Genomic DNA, 19585 nt, shown 5'->3' with positions numbered 1-19585 from the left:
AGACAGATGAAATCTAGCATTTCTGCAACCGCATACATGAGAAAATCCAGTTTATGCTACAAGAATCTTCCTATTATAAGAGCAAAACAAAAAGATCAGAGGTTTTCTGGATTAATTAACTTCAAAACTGGCTGCTAATGAAATCCATTTGACGGCTGCCATCGATTGTCTGACTGATGGGACAGAAGACACTCCAGAGACAGGACAGACGCGGGGAAACATTGGGAATTATGTCACTATGTTGGGACAAATTTCTGACCCTGAGAGTGAGAGAGGTTTATTGCATCAAAAAGCTTCCTGAAGACCTTTTAGATCAAGCTGACCGACATCTAAATAACTCCACAACAAGATTATGAGGATCTAAGTGCTCTGAAAAATCTTGCAAATTCGGTTCTGCTGCCTCTTTCACAAAGCTCTGAGAACAGATCGGTTTTCTGAAAGCTGCATGATGTAATCTCTTTCTTTACGGTTCATCTCCACCCCCGTTTGGTTCCCACCAACCCACATGCAAACCTTTTCCCCGGGGGCCAGGCGGTTTGGGGGGGGGGCTTTGTGAAGATGAAAGAGGAAGTACAAGAGAGAGAGAAGAGTGTGAACAAGGTACAGATTTGGAAATAGTGGTATGAGAGATTTTTTTTCCCCCTTGTTTCTTCTCTTTTTTGTTTCAAATTATGATTTTTTCTTCTTTTTTTATTAAATTGGATGCATTATGCAAAATTAACATTTGTATGTTTTTTGTATCTCAACTGCTTCTAAAAACAGCCAAAGCTCCTAAAAAAAATTTTTATTTGGAGTCTGGAAAATGAGCCGTTTTCAACCTTCCAATTGCTAAGTCACATTCCGTTACCTAGCAACCTAAGCTGAGTCTAGGGTTACCTAGCAACCCAAGCAGAATTCCAGCACATTTTTGTTTTTTAAAACTTTTACTCCACTACATTTTACAGTAAGTATCTGTACTTTCTACTTCACTACATGTCTACAAAGCGCCACGTTACATCTAGGTGTGTATTTCTTGTGTTGAATAAAACCTTTTAGAGGCTTAAATCCTCACTTTCTCACATTTGGCCAGGTTGACTTCAATCTTTGTCTAATATTGGAATTTTTTGGATGATCCGAGACATTTATGTTTTACAAGAAAGCAAAAGCTGAAGAAAACTGTAAGGGGACAAAAACAGAAAGGAAGTGGTGGATCTGAACCAACAGATATCTTACATTTTAAAGAGTCCCAGATGTTTGCAAAGTTAAGGAAAACCTTGAAAGTGCTCACCTTCACCCCGTGGCCAACATCGTCCAGGACATTGTAGTCAATCGGCTTCCTGATGTACCTGACGGGCCGCTCCAAGTTGGCCGGAGCAACGATCTTATGAGTCCTCGCTGTGTTTTTGTTGGTGGTGAGGATCCCGATCTCCCGCCTGGCAACCTTCTCCTTGTGTATGTCCACCGTCTGGAAACAATAGAGGAAGTAGAGCGGTGATGAGATGAAGTGATAAGGAGGGTTTAATTAAATGTTTTTCCATCAGAAGCTCATATATTTATACCAAGCATCAATTCAGTGAGCGGCTGTTTTCCAAGCGGTCCTAGCACTTGACCTGTATCCATTTACTTTAGACTGTAAAAACTGCTTTTTGAAAAAGTACAAGGGTCATGTCCCCTCCTAAAATAATGTCAGTGGTGTCTGACAACAATGTTATTGATTATTTTACCTTCTTCTGAGCAGGGTTCAACACTGTTGACCATGACATATTATTGTAGCGACTGGAAAGCTCAGTCGGACTTTCTGGTCCAGTACTTGACCAGTTGGAGTTTAAAAAAAAAGGGACTTTTTTGTATCAATATGTAGTTCCCACAAGTCTGAATCGAAAGTGATCTGCGCCATCTTAGTAGGCAAGCGCAGCACAATGCATAGCCGACCAATGGATTCCAAACCAACAAAGAGAAAATATATTGGCACTCTTGACCAAGGTGCAAGAGGAACATACAAGACTCGTACGAGACGGACAATATGTTAGGCGACGTGGGAAAGCTGCGTACAATATGGAGGAGCATACTTTGTAAAGAACGTACAAACTCTTCGTGTGAATAACAGGGTTCTAGTCACTGGCAGAGTAGGTGCATGTATAAACAAACACGTAGGCTACATGTCAGTCTTAGCTAGCAGATAGAAACTACATTAGCTAAGCTAATTTTGCTAGCTTAGCTACAAGAACTAAAGTAAATAGCACTAATATTTATCTTAGTATCACAAAGAGGTGGGTAGAGCACTCAAAAATTGTAAACAAGTAATAGTTGTAATGTACTTAAATTGTTTATAAGTTAGATAGGAACGAGGCGAGGGCTAGTTCTAAGCTTGTGGCTTGTTTATTGTTGTCATAGCAACTCCATAGCAACTGCCTACCAAGATGGCTGTCGGCTGCAAAGTTCACGGAAGTGTGACGTCACATGAGAAATACATATAGGTAACTTTTCCTCAGTCCAGACATGAGTCACATTAAGTTTATAACAAGTTGTAGAGCCAAAGTGGGAATCTCAAACTGATCAGAACTAATGTAGGGAAAATTTGCCCTTCATTTTCAAAGACCAACCAGAAAAACAACTCCAACTACACAGCAGCAACAGAAGATTCCTTTCATACAAAGATCTGGATGTCGACTGAACTCCAACTCTTTTTCTCCAGACTCTGTCCTGAAGTTTGACACGCAGACATGAGCTCATCAGGGTTGCTCTGGTTGGTTAACAGGCCCACAACAATGTGATTTATGTGGGATTTCAAGTCTTGTGTGAATATAATCAGATTAAAGAATAACTAACTATGAAGGAACATACAAAGCAAAAATCCGCAGGAAAAAAACCCCCTGAACAATTAACAATTAACAGGCAGAGAAGGTCCTGTGTAATTGCTCTCACAGAGAGTTTTCATAAAATAAAAGAAATATTCCTCCTTTTCCATCCGTTCAGATTAGGAGAAACGATGGAGAATGAATGACAGTCATTTTCACCAAATTCAGATGGGAAACATTTTTTTTTACCCCTCCAAGGGGTCTTTTTTGTGGGCTTCTAGTGTCCCTTATACGACAGTAGGCTGACAGGAAACTGGGAAGGAGAGGAGGGAAGACATGCGGCAAATATCGTCTGGTCCGGGAGTCGAACCCGTGACGGCCGCATCGAGGACTCAAGGCCTCCAAATATGGGTCGCACTAACCACTTCGCCACCACGGCACGCCCAGATGGGAAACATTTTAATATTGATAAGAGACATTTTATCTGAAGGTGGGAAACAACAGAGGCAAAAACCAAACAGGAAAACAGATCAATATTTGATCAAATATGCAAAAAGAACCAAAATACATAACATACATAAAACATTGACTGCTTCAGGTAAGATTGTATTTATATAACTAAGTTAAATCCCCCTACTAAATCAATTTCTACATCCCTCAGGCTGCTTGTTTTCTATTAAATGTTACATTTATCCAAACAGCATGAGAATTTCAATGACCATGGCTTCTAGATAATAAAAATCTGACATTCAGGGTCTTAGAAAATTTTTATATTACATAAAACGAATAGAAAATTATATTTTAAAGAGGATCTATTATGCAAAATTCACATTTCAAATGTTATTGTACCTCCATTTGGGTCTCAACTGCTTCTAAAAAAGCAACCCAAACACTAAAATAAATAACCAAATAAAACAGATGCTTTTTGGCAATAACTTAATGGTTTCTTTTTTAATTTTTCATTATAAAAACACTATACAGTCACAAATTATGAAACAAGCAATAAAATTTACATTTTGTCAAATGTCATAATCAAAATCATCAAGCAAATATACATAAAATATGTTGAGAAATGTTCCAGTTATTATCAATCAAAAGCAGCTCTAAACAGGTGGGTATTGGCCTTATAGCAAAGGAACTCAGTGTTTCGAGTTTTGCAGAAAGAGGGAAACTCTTTCTAAAAACACAACAAACAGAAAGACTAGATCTAAAGCTGGATGCCATCTGGTTTGATCAGCAGGACAAACATCAGTCCAGCTGGCAGAGTGAGGGAAGTGAAAAGGCGGCTCCCCTCCTTCCTGCATGCACAGAAAACAGCTGCAGCTCCGAAAAGAACGTTACTCATTGGATCGGTCAATAAAAAAAATTTACAAAGAAACACAAGATTCCTTTGAACCTGCATCAGAATCCACCGAACAATGTCTGAGCAGAGCTAAATAGATCGAATTGTAATAAACAAACCAGAACATTTTAAATCACCCAGAAGTAGGGTTGGACAATAAATCAATAATATATACAGTATATGGCAATAGACGCATGATCAACAGCAATATACATCTGATAGAATATTCCATATACTGTATACTCCGATCCAGAACCACACAGCATTCTGGGGGATGTAGGCAGAGGAAAGACTTTAGTCGCTCCACCTCTCAAAGCTAGCTAAACAAAGTTCACGAATCAACTAACCCACTTGTTCTTTGGTTACCTAGCAACTCAGTCATTCTTTGGTTACCTAGCAACAAGATGCTGGGTAACTGGCGCAGCAGCAGTTTAAGGTTTCGCCTCGTAACTGCTTAAAAATAAACAGTGTGGAGTTAGAACTGTGGATAAAACAGGAAAGGCTGCACAGTATTTCAGATATTTAAAACTAATAAATGATTATCGATATTGACTGATATGAAATGCTTATATTGTGATAAGTTTCTCAGCCATTTAGTTGAGGAGTCCAACTCTTAGATGGGAAAGAAGCAGAACCTTTAAAGCCAGATTATTCACATGTGATGTCAATGAATGACACACATATGTTTGAGAATGGTTGCCAGTTTTCCAGAACATTCTGGCTTTGGTGGGTTTTCTTTTTCTTTTTTTACTCACCAGATACAGACTTTCCAGTTTTAAAGTTCAAACTTCTGAAACTGATCCCTTGCCCAGCAGAAGTACACCACACATTTAAATGGTACAATTCATCTTTAGTCATGAGAAAAGAAGATCTCTGGACTTCATCAGTTTGGGATACGAGTGAGTCAGCGCCGTGGCTGATTGTTGTGTTGTCAGTGGTTACAAGAACCAGACTGTTTCCATTATGTTTAAGGAAATCTGGCTGCTTCAAATCTAACAAACTGGCAGCTATTTTTAAAATTTAAGCATCAACACCAAAGGATCCAACAAGGTGACGTACTGTAACATGTCTGGAGAGGATTCAAAAGGTAATTTTAGAAAATAACAACTTTTCTAAACTTCTTATACATAGGAACGCCGTTCACTGCAAAAACACAAAATCTTACTATGTATTTTTGTATTGTTTCAAGTGCAAATATCTTGATACATTTGAAATACGACAAAACTAATTTACAAGAATTTTTTAGCAAGATACAAGAGCTTGTTTTAAGTCCATAATTCCTAAATATTGACTTGAACTGGCAGATTATTTCACTTATAAGAGGAAAATGTCTTGTTAATGCCACCCACATTTTTACTCCCTTTTGGGGAATCAAATAATTATTAGGAAGTAGCAGAATTCCCAGAGTTAAAATAAAACAAGTTATTTTGTAGAGATATAAACCCATAATTAAATAAAATGGATAAATTGATAAGAATTAAAAGAAATAAATGGATAAATGAAACAAAATAAATAAATACCCACAATTAAAATGAATGGCTTAATAATGAAATATGTCAACACATAAATAAGTAAATATCCAGAAGTAAAATAAATAAAAATCCATAAATACTACGAATAAAAATAAGAATGAATGAATAAATAAATAATTCCAGAATTAAAATAAACAATTTTAAAATAAATTCCCAGAATTTACATACATTTTCAGAAATTTAACATATTCTAAGAATTAAAATAACTAGATAATCTTTTTTTGAGTTAATTACACAAAAAAAATTATCTCACACATGACTTCAGTTTTAGAACACTGTAAAAATGTTCAAACACCTATAAGGAGGTTTCTTCATCAACATTAAATGTTTTGAAGCGGAAAATTCATTAAATGACTGAAATGCCTTCTTAATTCAAATTAAATTGAAAAATACGTTACTGATCCCAAATGTTTAAATGTTGTAAAGTAGAAATCAAACTACCCACTGTAAAAACAAAATCTAAGCAAAGAAAAACTGACATAAAGCAGGATTTAAAGGTGAAACTCCTGGAGATTGAAGCCATTTTGACTCTGAATGATGATCTATGAATGGACCGAAACACAAACTATATTTAGGTTTTCTGCTTCCTGTCAGAAACTGTTACATGGGTGTCCACTCTTCTGAGAAACAAAAACTGAACTGAAACATATCACAACATCATTTTGTTCTGCACAGCACAGACGGACGGACTTAAAGATGTCAGCAAAGATGCTTAAAAGGTCTCAAGTCCGGAGAGACTGAATAATAATACTGAAAACTAAACCAGTGGGAGGGATCAGAGGTCAGAGGAGAAAATATCTTCCTCAAAAAGCTTCTGGTAAATATAGCTAATGATAAAATGATTAATATTACTCCCACTTTCCCACATTTTGTCATATTACAACCACAAACTTCAACGCATTTTATTCTGATTTTATGTGCTGCACCAACACAAAGCAGCGCAAAATTGTTTAGTGGAACAAAAAAGGTTTTTCAAAGCTAATACTCAGCTGGAACAGATTGAGAGTGTCTCAAATTTCTTAGCTTTCATTTTAGGCAAACCAACTGGACTATTGCAACATTTGTTACATTTTCAACTGGTGAAAATGTATATTTATATATAAATGTGAAGTCCAATGTGAAGTTCAGCTTCACCTTGGACTGAGAAAAGACAAACCAAACTAATTGAAAAACCAGTTCCCCTGCTTGCCTGTGGTGGCGCTGCACCAAGAACCACTGAAGAAGAAACCAACAAGAAAACTTCTAAAGAAGACACTGAGCGCAACTTCAAGAAATGTACGCAAAAATAGAGTGGTTGTAGGATTTCTCTTTTGTCTTTAGAAAAAGACCATGAGCCATTTCTCCTAATAGAGTTAGACTTGCGTGTTTGTTTTGGTTGAATTTAACCAGAATGCTCTGCGCTGTGGTCCGATTCCTGCTTTTGGAGCCGTTTCTGGTCCACTTGGTGTTCCCATCTGCATTCAAACCACACCAGAGTTCACTTCAACCACACCCAATAAACTGCTGCTGGCCACACCCCCCAACTCAACGTTTACACTCACACGTGAAAATCCCAGCAAACAGATGTGTAACTATACAACTGTGCATCTTTGAAAAGCAGAAGTGGAGCCTCCTGCACAACCAACAAGAATCCTTGCAAAAAGACAAAATTTTACTGATAATTTTTGGTCTAGTTTCTAGAGCAAATATCTTAGAAAGCTTGAAATAAGACAAAACTAACTTAAAAGTCACTTTTCAGGAAGATTAGAGGCTTGTCTTAAGTAAATATTTCAGTATTATTGATGAAAATGTACTTGTTCCATTGGCAGATTATTTAACTTATAACAAGACATCTTTCCATTTTATAAACATTTATCTGCCAATGGAACAAGTACTTTTTCATCAATAATAAGAAATTTACTTCAAACAAGTTCGTTTGTAGGATATTTGCACTGGAAACTAGACCAAAATTACATGGTAAGGTTTTGTGTTTTTGAAGTGCAGCAAGTAGTTTCTTGCTACACCACTTACCAACAAAGTACAAAACACTTGTTTTTCCCAGGAGAAATTGTACAGTGCGTACTACAATAAAACCAGCTAACCAAATGTGCTGGAGCTACCCTGGGGTTGCTAGGTAACAGCACAATGTGACTTAACAATTGGGAGGTGATGGAATTAAAATAACAACCTATATAAATACTAATTAGTATGTTTCTGAGTATGTTGAAGGAGGCCCTGCTGAAGGACGCAGAACAGCCGGCACCAGTTCTAATGAAACGGCTTCTCAGCAGAAGGACATCCTATTCTTCATGTTTATAAACTGACAGTATATAGCGTAATGGTGCCAATACAAGTTATACTGTTTGTAGAAATATTCTACTTTATCTTATGAAATGTGGATCATGTTGCAGCTGCATATGTTTTGATTAGAGCTGAAACGTGCATTGTAACTAGGGGATGATTTTCAATAATAAGAGAGGTGCAGGCAGAATGTGCTATCAGAATAGGTGGAGATTATAACTAAAGCACATCTCTGTCTGGTCTCCTCGCGAGTATAAAGAATCTTACTCTCTTGTTTTTTCCTGTTTCTTGCATTTTTTCAATGTTCTAGATGATTCGAACCTGACAGGAGGTTTTTGAAACTGCTCGTTTTCCAGACACCAAAAAACTCAACTTCTTGCCATATATTTAATAGGGACTGTATTGTAAGTTTTGTCACACCACACACTTTGACTACTTTGCAGGTTCCAGCAGATTTAACATACTTTACGGAAAGTGGAAACTCATTTTCAGGGTAGCACAGAAACCTTGAGGACAAACCAGCCAGTAAATTATCTCAGATTTGAACCATAAACTTTAAATCACACCTGTCCTCAGCTTCTCACGGTCTCCAGACTTTAGACTTTCCACTCTGTACTTGGCCAAGATGGCCGCTAAGAGTGTCTGGTTGACTGCAGCTAAAGCGTCATCTGAAGCTCTCACCTGTAACGTCACACAGCTTTTTGTGCTACACTGAGCATGCTGGAGGTGTGAAACCCTGGAGAGATGATCTCTGCCCCAAGCACAGCAAAAATACACAAACTTTGAGAGTGAGGAAACCTGCCAAGGACAGGGTTTTGTTTGCTTACGCAGCACACATTGAGACACCTTGGCTGACTTTTCCCAATCTCACTTTGGGCTTCGGCCAACGCAGCCTCCTGTCCTAAAGATCTGCAAACAAACTCTGATGTAATACTCAATCAATCTCAGGCCTAGAGCCAAACAAAAACAAAGATAAAAACTCAAAACATCTGAGTTTGAATATCCCAATCAGAGTTTCACCAAGAAGAAGTGTTAGGTTTGGTAAGTGGTGAAGAATGTGCTGGTAATGATGATGAGGAAGAGGAAATAATGACTGAGAAGACTCAGACCAACTGGGTGATGAGTCAGTCGCTTTGTAACCTTTAGTCATATTGGACAGATGGAGAGTGTGGGTGTGTGTGTGTGTGTGTGAGGGGGAAGGGGGGTGTGTGTGTGTGGGACATGACTGAGAAACTCTCATCTACTGAAGACGTCGATCTCTCAGGTTCTGAGAGTCATTTGCCAGTTTCGGGTTTATGAAACGTTTTTCAGGTCAAGACTCCAGTGACGTTCAGAGTTCTCTTCTGTTTTTATGGCCTCTTGGAAGTTTAAATACAGAAAATCAGAATGAAAGAGAGGCAGAGGTTTCTACAGGCTTCAGGGTGGAGAAACAGCAGAAACCAAATAAAGGAAAGAAAGGAAAGGAGGGATGGATTGATGGATGGATGGGAAAATGGACGGATAGATGAAATGAATAGTGGACGATCAGAGGGACAGAGTCTTATTCTGGACGAAGTGCAAAATCTTTTACGTCCATCTGCAATTCCTGGACAATTTTACGTCAAAAGTTTAAACTCACACCTAAACTTCCTCCATTCTTGAAGATTAAATATAAACATTAATGATGTCAGTGGATATTTATTTAAATTTTATTATATTGTTTACAAATACATTGTTGTTGGATGAACTGATAAGTATATCAAGCTACAGCCAACAATCCTGTCATTTTGGTTTAGAAGAAGAGATTTTCCCACAGTTTTCAGTTTTCCCAGCTTCTTGCTAAATCCAGATGAACCAATACAAGCCGAAAAGATCGGATCACAGCGACGGGTTACTTTCATAAGCCGATGCAAGAAAGACGAGCTACAGGAAGAGAGAAAGTCCAAAACAGCCGACAAGCCGAGGAATCGGCAGGAAACACAGGGAGAAACACACACACTCTGAAAACGCGGCAACGCTCCACATCCTGTTCAGGCAGCCGCCATCTTTTCCTCAAGAGGAGGTCAGGAAGTCATCGCTGCAGCAAACAGGCGCACCTTTAACTAGCCGCTCTGCTGCATGTGCGTGTTTCTGTCACAACGCTGCAGAAACAAACAGCAGACTGGAAACGTCATGGCTGTGGGAACAAACCAGCAGAGGTGTGTGTGGGGTGTGTGTGTGTGTGTGTCAGCTGTTTTCTGCATTCATCCTGTTGTTCCATCGCTCCGGTCACAGAGTTCAATACGAACGCCGGCCAGATCCAAATGCAACCAGCAGAGATTTACAGCATCCCAAATGGATCAGCGCTGATGAAAACCTCGTGTTGTTCTGGATGAAGCAGCCAGAAATCATTGAATCGCTTTTTACTTTTAACATTTCAAACAATTAAACCTGATAAATAAACTTTTATGTTTCACTTGTAAATATTAAGGGTGAAAATTTTATTTTCCAAGATGTTTCTTTCTGGGATTCAGATTCTGTGTAAAAAAACAAAACAAAAACATAAAAACTTCCACATTTTAAAATCTAAACTATGAAATGTTACTGAGGCAGATAGGAAATGATCGAGGAAGGAAGGAAAGAAAGAAGGAAGTAACACAAAAAATAAGAAACAAGACTGTGAAACTGTAAAGGAAGCAAGGACATGAGGAAAGAGGAAAGGAAGGAACGAATGAACAAATCTTTATTTGAAAGACAAGAAGAAAGGAAAGAAGGATGGAAAAAAGGAAGGAAGGAAGGAAGGAAAGAAGGACGGGAAAAAGAAAATGCACGAGAAAAGAATAAACAGGGGAATGAAAAGGAGCAAATGGAGGAAAGACGAGAAAAAGGAGGGATGGAAGGACATGAAAAATGAAAGAAGGAAAGGAAGAAAGGAAAGAAAGAAAAGAAGAAAGGAACGAATGAAGGAAAGACGAGAAAAGAAGATTAGGATGGAAGGAACAAAGACACAAGGAAGGAAGGAAAGACATGAAAAAGGAAAGTAAGGAAGAAAAGACAAGGAAGTTGATTCTGTTTTTCTGCACCATTTTTATTGTTCATACATTATAAATCATCTGTTGCCTTTTAATGCAAAAATGCAAATTATCTACATTTTAAAAATTTAAAAAGTTTTCCTACTCATTTACAAATCACTGGGATCGGAGCCTGGAGTTTATGATCAGCTTTGGTTTTGGTGGTTCTTGTTTGTTCCTGTACCATAAAATCTCATTTTCCGTCACCTCAAAGTGACAGTTTGGGTCAAAAAGCATCATATTAACACTTTGGTACCAAGGAGTAAAATAAACAAAAGATTAAACCCGACCCAAACTTCAACAGTTTTATTTTTGACTAGCTGAATCTCAGCAGCTCATTATTTGATCACCAACAGACGAAAGCTGGTCATGGATGGCAGCACGTCTGTGGGTTTGACTTTTTCTGAACACAAATGAGGTGAGAGAGGCAGCAGGAAATGGGGAACCCACTGTTCAAACACCAAACATCCCGTCTTCCCTCTCCATCCAGAGCGCGACAAAGAGCTCCCTGTTCGCAGCCTCTTAGCAGCCACTTCACACGCAGCGCAAGGTGGAAGCCCCGCTGGCCGCGCCATGCAGCTCGCATCACTTCCTGCCTCAGAGCTGCAGAGACTCTGATGGGTGACAACAGGAGGGAAGGTGGTAACAAAACCAACACCTCAAATCATGTAGGCAGGCAGCTGATGATGCGTCTGCAAGCATGCTTTGCACTGCAACTATGGGTGTAAATGTGTGGATTCTCTTTCCAAATATGATATCAGAAAAATCAAAATCTGTTCATCACATTGTGTCAAACATAATTACCATGACAAACCGATGACCTATGGATGAACAACAAATAGGAGGATATACAAATGGATAAATAGACTGATAATTAGATTGACAGAAAAATTGATGAATAATCAACACATTTGCTTGTGGACCTAAATATGGATGATAAAGAACGGACAGACAGGAACCACGCACCAGCAGGTTGCTGTAATAAGGTGGATGCTGCTACTGAGTGAAGGCGACTCAATGTAAGAGTTTCAGGAAGCTGATAAAACAGAAGACTATTGAGGGAAGGATGGACGGATGGAAGGCTCAGTGAATGGACAGACAAAAAGATGGACAGTTGGGTCGATCCAACGGATGGATGGATGGATGGATGGATGGATGGATGGATGGATGGATGGATGGATGGATGGATGGATGGATGGATGGATGGATGGATGGATGGATGGATGGATGGACAGACAGTTGGGCAGATAGTTGGACGGACTGACAGTTGGCTAGATAAAGTCTATCTACTGTCAGTGAGAGGAGTTGCTATACAACAGGATTTAAAAGATAAAAATGGTGAATTTTAAATCATATTTAGCATTTTAACATTACTGGAGGTAGTAACTATCAACATCTCTAAATTCAGCAGCCCACGTTTGTCTTGGCTAACATCTTAAGATAACCAACTTACCTTGGTATTTATACAACCTCTTGTGAATAGATAAAATCTACAAATACTTGAAACGTCCTCAAAAATGCCTGTAACTATTTTAAGAGTTCAAACACAAATTACACCTTAATATTCATTAAAAAACACAGCAGAAACTATCTTAGCACTACTAAAGCTGAAAGTATTTCAGCTTTCAAAGCTGCATTTTCTTTAGAACATCTTAGATAAGAACTACAAAAAAAAAAATCTGCAAATGGTTTTCCACGAAAAATTTGTCATGTTTGACAGAAAAACACAATGGTAAATTCTAGTTCTGGTCATTTATTTTTAATTCAGCTGATTACACAAAAACTAAGAGCTTCAGGAAACACTGCAACCCTGGCTTTGAGCCTTTCCGCTAATTTAATTTCCATGAGCAGTAAAAAGGAAACTAAATAATGATCCACTTCAGAGTTGTAGCACCCCCACATCCTGTAAATCTCATAGCCTGGCCGCCATCTTTGAAACAAATGGAGAACTCAGACTGGGCTCATCCAGAAACAAACAAATTGAAACAAGGTGGAGAAAAAACAAGTTTTCACTCTAGCTAATGAGAGACACTAGCTGCTAAAAGTAAGAAAACCTTCAGCTGACCCGGTGAGATACTATGAGTTTATATTTAATACTTTACGAGAACCATAAAGGACACAAGACTGGGTTTAAATATAGCAAAGGAATTTCCCATTCATGTGAGCCAGCAGAGACAATAGTCCAAGAATGTAAACTAAGCTGGGAGTTCTCCTGTTAAAACTGTCTTTACCCCAATGCGGATCAAGCAGCATGGTTAAGCATGACCTTATGGTGACCTTGATCCAAAATTGCAACATTTGTTACATTTTCAGCTGCTTCAGCTCTCTTCCACACCGCATTGTGTCAATCAAACCAAACTTTTTGAAAAATCTGTTCTCCTCCTCGCCTGTGGTGGCGCTGTACCGAGAACTACTGAACAAAACAACAGAAGAAGACACTGAGCGCACCATCCATCTTCACAAAATGTAAACAAAAATAGAGCAGCATCAGATTTTAACGGTTATAGGATTTCTCTTTAGCCTTGAAAAAACAAACACAACAAAAAACCAAGACATTTCTCCTGCTAGTGTTTGTTTTGGTTCCATTTACCCAGAATGCTCTGTGCTGACGTTCCCTTCTTGCTTTTGGGGGGTTTTCAGTTCGCTTAGCATTCACACCTCCCCAAATGAAGCAGATTTTCAAGACAAACAAACTGCAGTTCAATTAAAATGGATCAGAAATTTCTGATCAACGTGTGCAGTGATGCACCAATTCACTTTTTCTCTTTTGCGATACCAAAACAGATATCGGAGGTTTAGTCTCAACCAATACAAAAAAAAAAAAAAACAGTGCTAAATTGACTTAAAAAGTTTCCTGTTTATAAAAACTATTACAGCACATTTAAATATGCCAATAGCTTCACAAGTTGGTCAAAAATGCAAAAAACAACTTAAAACTCTTCAGTCAGCCAATGTGAAATTAATAGTAAAGAAAATGACAAAAACAATAGTTTTCAACAATAAACCTCCTTTTAAATGTTTTCAAAATTGCAATTAGAACTTCTAAATGTAATGTAAAATAAAAAAGGGAGCATAGAATTAGACTGAATAGATCCACCCTTATGGATTGGTACCAAATCTAGAATTTCTTTTCAATATCAGAACCAATACAGACATTAATATCATCTCTAATTGGGTCATGTCTTTGGTGTTTGCAACCCTTCATCATAAATCGCCTGATGATCTGACTGAATGAACCAAGAAAGATAAAAAACCTAAATGCTCAAATTCAGGCAATTTTAGTCAATGGACTACAGTTCAGAGTCAATACATATAACTCTACAACTAAATGCCTAATTATCGTAAATGAATATCTTTTAGAGCTGTAGAATATTAAAAATCTCAGTGCCAGAAAAAGAAAGAGACCACAATTTCCTCTACGATAATTACAACGCCAGACAGACCTCGATGAGAAACGACAGCAGTAAGCGGAACCGTGTCTCATTCAGACGGCCATTTTAAAAACAGCATCGTCTGTGTGAGAAGTGGTAAAACCCAAACGCCCAGCTGTTTGGCCAGCAGCGCGTTTTCTGACCTGAGAGATGTGGTTGATGGAGGACTCCATGCGGCGCAGCTGCGAGGCCTGGATGTCCAGCAGCTGCAGGACGTTGTTGGCTAAGGCATTGATCTGGTAGGCCACGCTTGCCAGGGACTGGGTGGTGTAGGCTTTGGTCTCCTCCAGGGCTTTCCTCTTGTCCTGGGCCTGACACAAAAACATGACAAAGTGCTGGTTAAAGAGAGGGAAAATAAACCAATTTGCTCCTAATGTTATTACAACACCGTCTCATCTTGGAGCTTGTATGTGGTTTTGCAGCCACATGAGATCAGCAGTTCAGAAAAGGCATGCAGCTGTCTCTCAGCCTCTCATTCCACACATGCCACTCTTCTTTTGAAGGCATTTAGATAAAACATTCTGCAAATGTTCAACCAAACTTTACATCCAATCCAGTAACATTTTCCAGAATAGAGACCAAGCTTAATATTTGTTTTGTAGCAAGTTGTAGTTATAAAAAGCCAAAAGGAAAGGATTAAAACAAAGAAATAAAAGCCTAGCATGGCTAGCAGTCAGATTGTTAGCCATCCATCATGTTTCCAACAAAACAAAAAGAAAAACACATCTGTTTTAAATCAACATCTGGAAAATTTTCAAGCTCAAAGACGTTAATTATAGGATGATCTTCTTTTGAAATGCAAACTATTTAACATGAGGCGAAAACATAGTAAATGTACACTAGCAGCATCTTAAAACAACTTAGCTCACAGAATAGTGTGCAAAACAATATATTTATCAAAAAAGAAACAAATATTATATTTACTTTCCCTTTGGGAACAATAAAGTACTTTTCTGTTTGAATTGTATTATAAAAAGAGAGAAAGAAAAAAAGACATTTCACGCTAAAATGTTAATTTTTAAGTGAAAGGCCAGGTTAGCATACAAGAAAGGTACGCTAGCAGCAGCAAAACTAAAAATGATTTTTTTACCAGCTTTTTAACAGTAAATTGTAAACATTTTGTGCTTCACATTTAAAATACTTCAACAACTACCTGAATTAAAGACTTCAAAAGAAAAAAAAAGTGAGATACTGCTACGGGAAATAGCGCCCCCTTCAGTTCCAGAGTGCACCAGTTCCAAATATGGGATGGGTCTGACATTTGACTAAACGCCCCGTATTTTTTAAATCAATCAAATTTTATCTCGAGTGTTTCACTTATGACGGTACAGAAGTAACTCTAAACAGGTGGGGTTTAGTATAGATTTAAAGTAAGTCAGTGTTTCGGCTGTTTTACAATTTTCCGAATGTTTTTTCTAGATGTGTGGTGCATAGAAGCTGAATGCTGCTTAAAAAAAAAAAAAAGATGAAACATATTATTCTGAAAATCTCATTATTTTGTAAAACAACAATTTAGCACAAGATAAAATCTAGCAGCATTCTAATTAAACATGCTAGCTGTCAACACACTATTTGCTAGGACAAAATAAATCCTACAACAGCTTAAAGTGGTTCACTGCTACCTAAATGTCATCCAAGTTGCTCATTCTTTAGTAAAAGACCAAAATATCACACTGGAACTTATGCTAGTTTCTTATGCTAGCAGCTATTCCGCAAGCTAAATTAATTAGCTTGCTGGACATGCTGACAATTTAGCTGCTACATGTTTAAAAAGCCAAAAAAGATTTTTAAGAAATTCAAGAAAAGTTTGTGAAACATTTATATTAGCAAGAAGCCAATATAGCATTCAGTAACAGATAAGCTAACGGATGGTGAGCTAGCTTACAAAATATACTTCAGAGGTAAAATAAGGCAAAAATACAACAGAAACAAAGTGGTGTGAGGTGTCATTTCAAGCATCAAGTATTTCCACCATCTAAAATTAAAGCGACAACAGTGTACAGTAGTGCGTGGTGAGAATTTTGAGAAATCTTTCTTTGAACTGGACGAAAGCTAAAAGCCAGGCTCCAACTGCGCAGTGACGTTTGATCTCTTTGTAGCCGGTCCTCTGCTGCTCACTCAGTCCAAAAAGCCGTGCCTGGAGGGGGAACACTGGGCTTTGATAAGAGGCTGCTGAAGCAGGAGGTGGGCGGTTCCAGCAGAGGCTGAAGAGCAGATTACTAGAGCTAGTAGTGGTGGTGGTTAGGGGGCAGAATGGAAAGAAAAGGAACATTTGGTCATGAGGAACAGAGAGGGGGAAAAGAAGAAAACAACCGGAGTCGTTAATGATTCAGCCACCAATCCAGAATCAATCCGTAGATTGGAGAGCTGACTGCGACCTTTTGGTGGGAACCAGACGTGTTGAGCAATAACTTTAGAAAGGAGAGGAGATTCCTCATCATGTCAAAATCCCATAATCTACATGCACACACCTACTGCTGCCACTAGATGCTGTAACAGCTGGATGGGAGCAGATTAAGACGACAAAACAAAGCTAAATCCGGGTGGGAATATCTAAGCTGGTGACAGGAGCAGATTTCCTGAACGGTTCACTGAGGTCATGTTTATTTGGTTCAATCAAGATTACAGATCTTTTTATATTGCAGAAACAATCACCTCTCTATGAAAAAGGATTAAACATATAAAGACTTGAAGCTGAAAAAAAAATTGTCATGTTTATTTGATTTTCTAAGTGTTAAAACTTTATATGATATTCCAGGACTGTGAATGTACATTAGATTTCCTTAGAGAAATTGCAAAAAAACCCAAACTTCCACATCTATTTGAAAGGGCTTTTGGTGTTCAACTGTACCTTCTTTTATTGTGATTGTGGTTTGAACTGGCACTGATTTAATGTACCATGTATTTCTTTTAGAAAGTCCAGTTCACATCTTCATTTGGGGAGGTGTGAATGTGTAATCAAACTGAAAATAGAAAAACAAACGAAAAAAAAAACTCTGGTCCACCTGAAAACCTCAGTCTCTGTTTGGTTGAAGTAAACTCTGGAGGAGTTTGAACGCCAAGCGGACCAGAGACCTCTGCAAAAGCAGGAAGTGGTCTATAGCGCAGGGCATTCTGGGTAAATACAACCAAAATACACATTCAAATCAAGTGCTAGCAGCAGAAATGGGTTGTGGTATTTCTCTAATTCCTCAAACTGGTAAAATCTGACGCTTCTCCATTTTTGTTAACTTTTTGTGAAGAAGGAAGTTGCGCTTAGTGTCTTCTCCAGAGGTTTTCGTGTCACTTTCTTTTGTAGTTCTTGGTGCAGCGCCACCACAGGCGAGGAGGGGGAACAGGTTTTTCAAAGGGTTTAGTTCACAGGTGTCAAACTCCAGTCCTCAAGGGCCAGTGTTCTGCAGTTTTTAGATGTGCCACAGGTACAAAACACTGGAATGAAATGGCTTAATTACCTCCTTCTTGTGCAGATAAGTTCTCCAGAGCCTTGCTAATGACCTAATTATTCTATTCAGGTGATGCAGCAGAGCGACCCTTGAGGACTGGAGTTTGACACGCCATGTTTAGTTCATTTGACACATTGCAGTGTAAAAGCCAACCACAGCAGCTGAAAATGTAACAAATGTTGCATTTTTTGTCCCGAATCAAACCCAGTCTACCGGACTATCAAGTGTGAAAACACTCCAAATCCAGTTAGCATGTGGAAAGTGAAAGTTCGCCCCATTCCACCGGGCTCATCAAGTTTTCTGGGTGAAACCCTGGAAGACAATATCTAAGGTTCTGTAATAAATCTGAAGCTGCAACCCAAATAAAAACAGAAGCAGACATGCATTTTTGTATTCCTGCTCTAATCTGGTTTTGGAAATGTGAAGCAGGGTCAACTGTGGACAGATGCGACACTTGATTGTTTCTTAGTTGCCTATTCGCCACTCTGTGCACAAATCCCCTGACTAACCAGCTTTGCATCTCGACAGGACGATGTCAGGAGTGAAGCAAATCAGTCAGAGCGTGGAATGAGACATCTGCTAAGAAAAACAAAACAAAGTGTGTGTTGATCAGAGCCAAAAGCAACACAAGAGAGGCAGAGAATGAGGTGAACTTTGGAGAGCTTCGGTGCTCCTGCGGCACTTTGTCTCATATTTCAGAGCCGGGTAATGACAGAGCAAGAGAGGCTACATAGTATCCAGGAAGCAGTGGAAGTGTGTAGAGGAATGCAATGCACAGGAAGCATGTAGCTGGGAGCTAAAGCGAGACAACCAAACAACTGCATAAAAACAGCTAGCAGTAAAACGCAGCGTGGGAGAATGAAAAGTTTCTCAAAAATCCATTGGCTAATGAAGTACAGCGAAATGAAAGGGAGCGGCAGCCACCGCCGGCTGTCATCAATCCAGTTTGGCGAGATAAAAATCACAGATGTGCAGCCATGTTTTTAAAGACAATGCTTTCCAGTCAGGACCGACCTGTTGGACGGAGACTGGAGGACGAGTTCAACGGCCAAGAAGGAGCAGAAATATGACAACACTCAAGCAAAAACCTACATATACATTAGTATTCTCCACATTTTCTTGAGTGTGCCAGACTCATGAGGACTGGAGCTGTCCCAGTCAAAGTCCAGAGCTGAATCCAATTGAAAATATGTGCCAATGATGAAAATTTAGGTTTAGAGTAAGGCTGTAACAATTCACCTGATTAATCATGAATAATCGATTATGAAAATAATCGTCAACTAATTTAGTGACAAATTAGTCGTTAACGGGAGGATATAGATGCAAAAAAAGACCATTTGATTAAACTAAACACTCACAGCAGTAATTAAGCCAAAAGTGAACAAAAAAATTTGCATTGATGGAAAAGAAAACTAATCATTTTCTACAATTCCTTAACTTGTATACATTTGTCTTCACCTGGTTCAAATGTTGTAAAAAATAAAATAAAAATATTATATTAACCACCTTTTACTATCCAATTATGAATCTGTTCATCTAAAACAACAAGATCAGCAGAAAGGACTGAGTTTTAAGTTTAATGTCATTACTAGTTTTGCTACAAATGATCAAATTAATGTTTATTTTCTTATTTAAAACGGAAGTGAATTATTTGTTTATTTGCATCTTTTAATGTATGTGTATATTGTATAAATAAGCTTAAGTGGTTCAATGAAAAATCTATCACTTAATGATCAGAGTAAATTATTAAT

The 19585-nt window shown here is 38.3% G+C and overlaps 1 protein-coding gene across 13 annotated transcripts in view; it reads right to left on the bottom strand.

The window, feature by feature from the left end:
• abi1 (abl interactor 1) overlaps positions 1 to 19585 on the bottom strand; it is a 50613-nt gene that overhangs the window by 20700 nt on the left and 10328 nt on the right. For all 13 annotated transcript variants that reach the window (XM_023326535.1, XM_023326536.1, XM_023326539.1 and 10 more), the window contains exons 2-3: positions 14535 to 14702; positions 1268 to 1444 (exon numbers count right to left, since the gene is read on the bottom strand). In XM_023326535.1, the coding sequence (XP_023182303.1) occupies positions 1268 to 1444; positions 14535 to 14702 (345 nt within the window). The remainder of the gene's footprint in view (positions 1 to 1267; positions 1445 to 14534; positions 14703 to 19585) is intronic.

The sequence above is a fragment of the Xiphophorus maculatus genome, chromosome 21 (assembly GCF_002775205.1).
Source record: "Xiphophorus maculatus strain JP 163 A chromosome 21, X_maculatus-5.0-male, whole genome shotgun sequence".
NCBI classification, from domain to species: domain Eukaryota; kingdom Metazoa; phylum Chordata; class Actinopteri; order Cyprinodontiformes; family Poeciliidae; genus Xiphophorus; species Xiphophorus maculatus.
The sequence above is the reverse complement of the archived record's forward strand: the minus strand, read 5'-3'. Positions and strand labels throughout refer to the sequence as shown.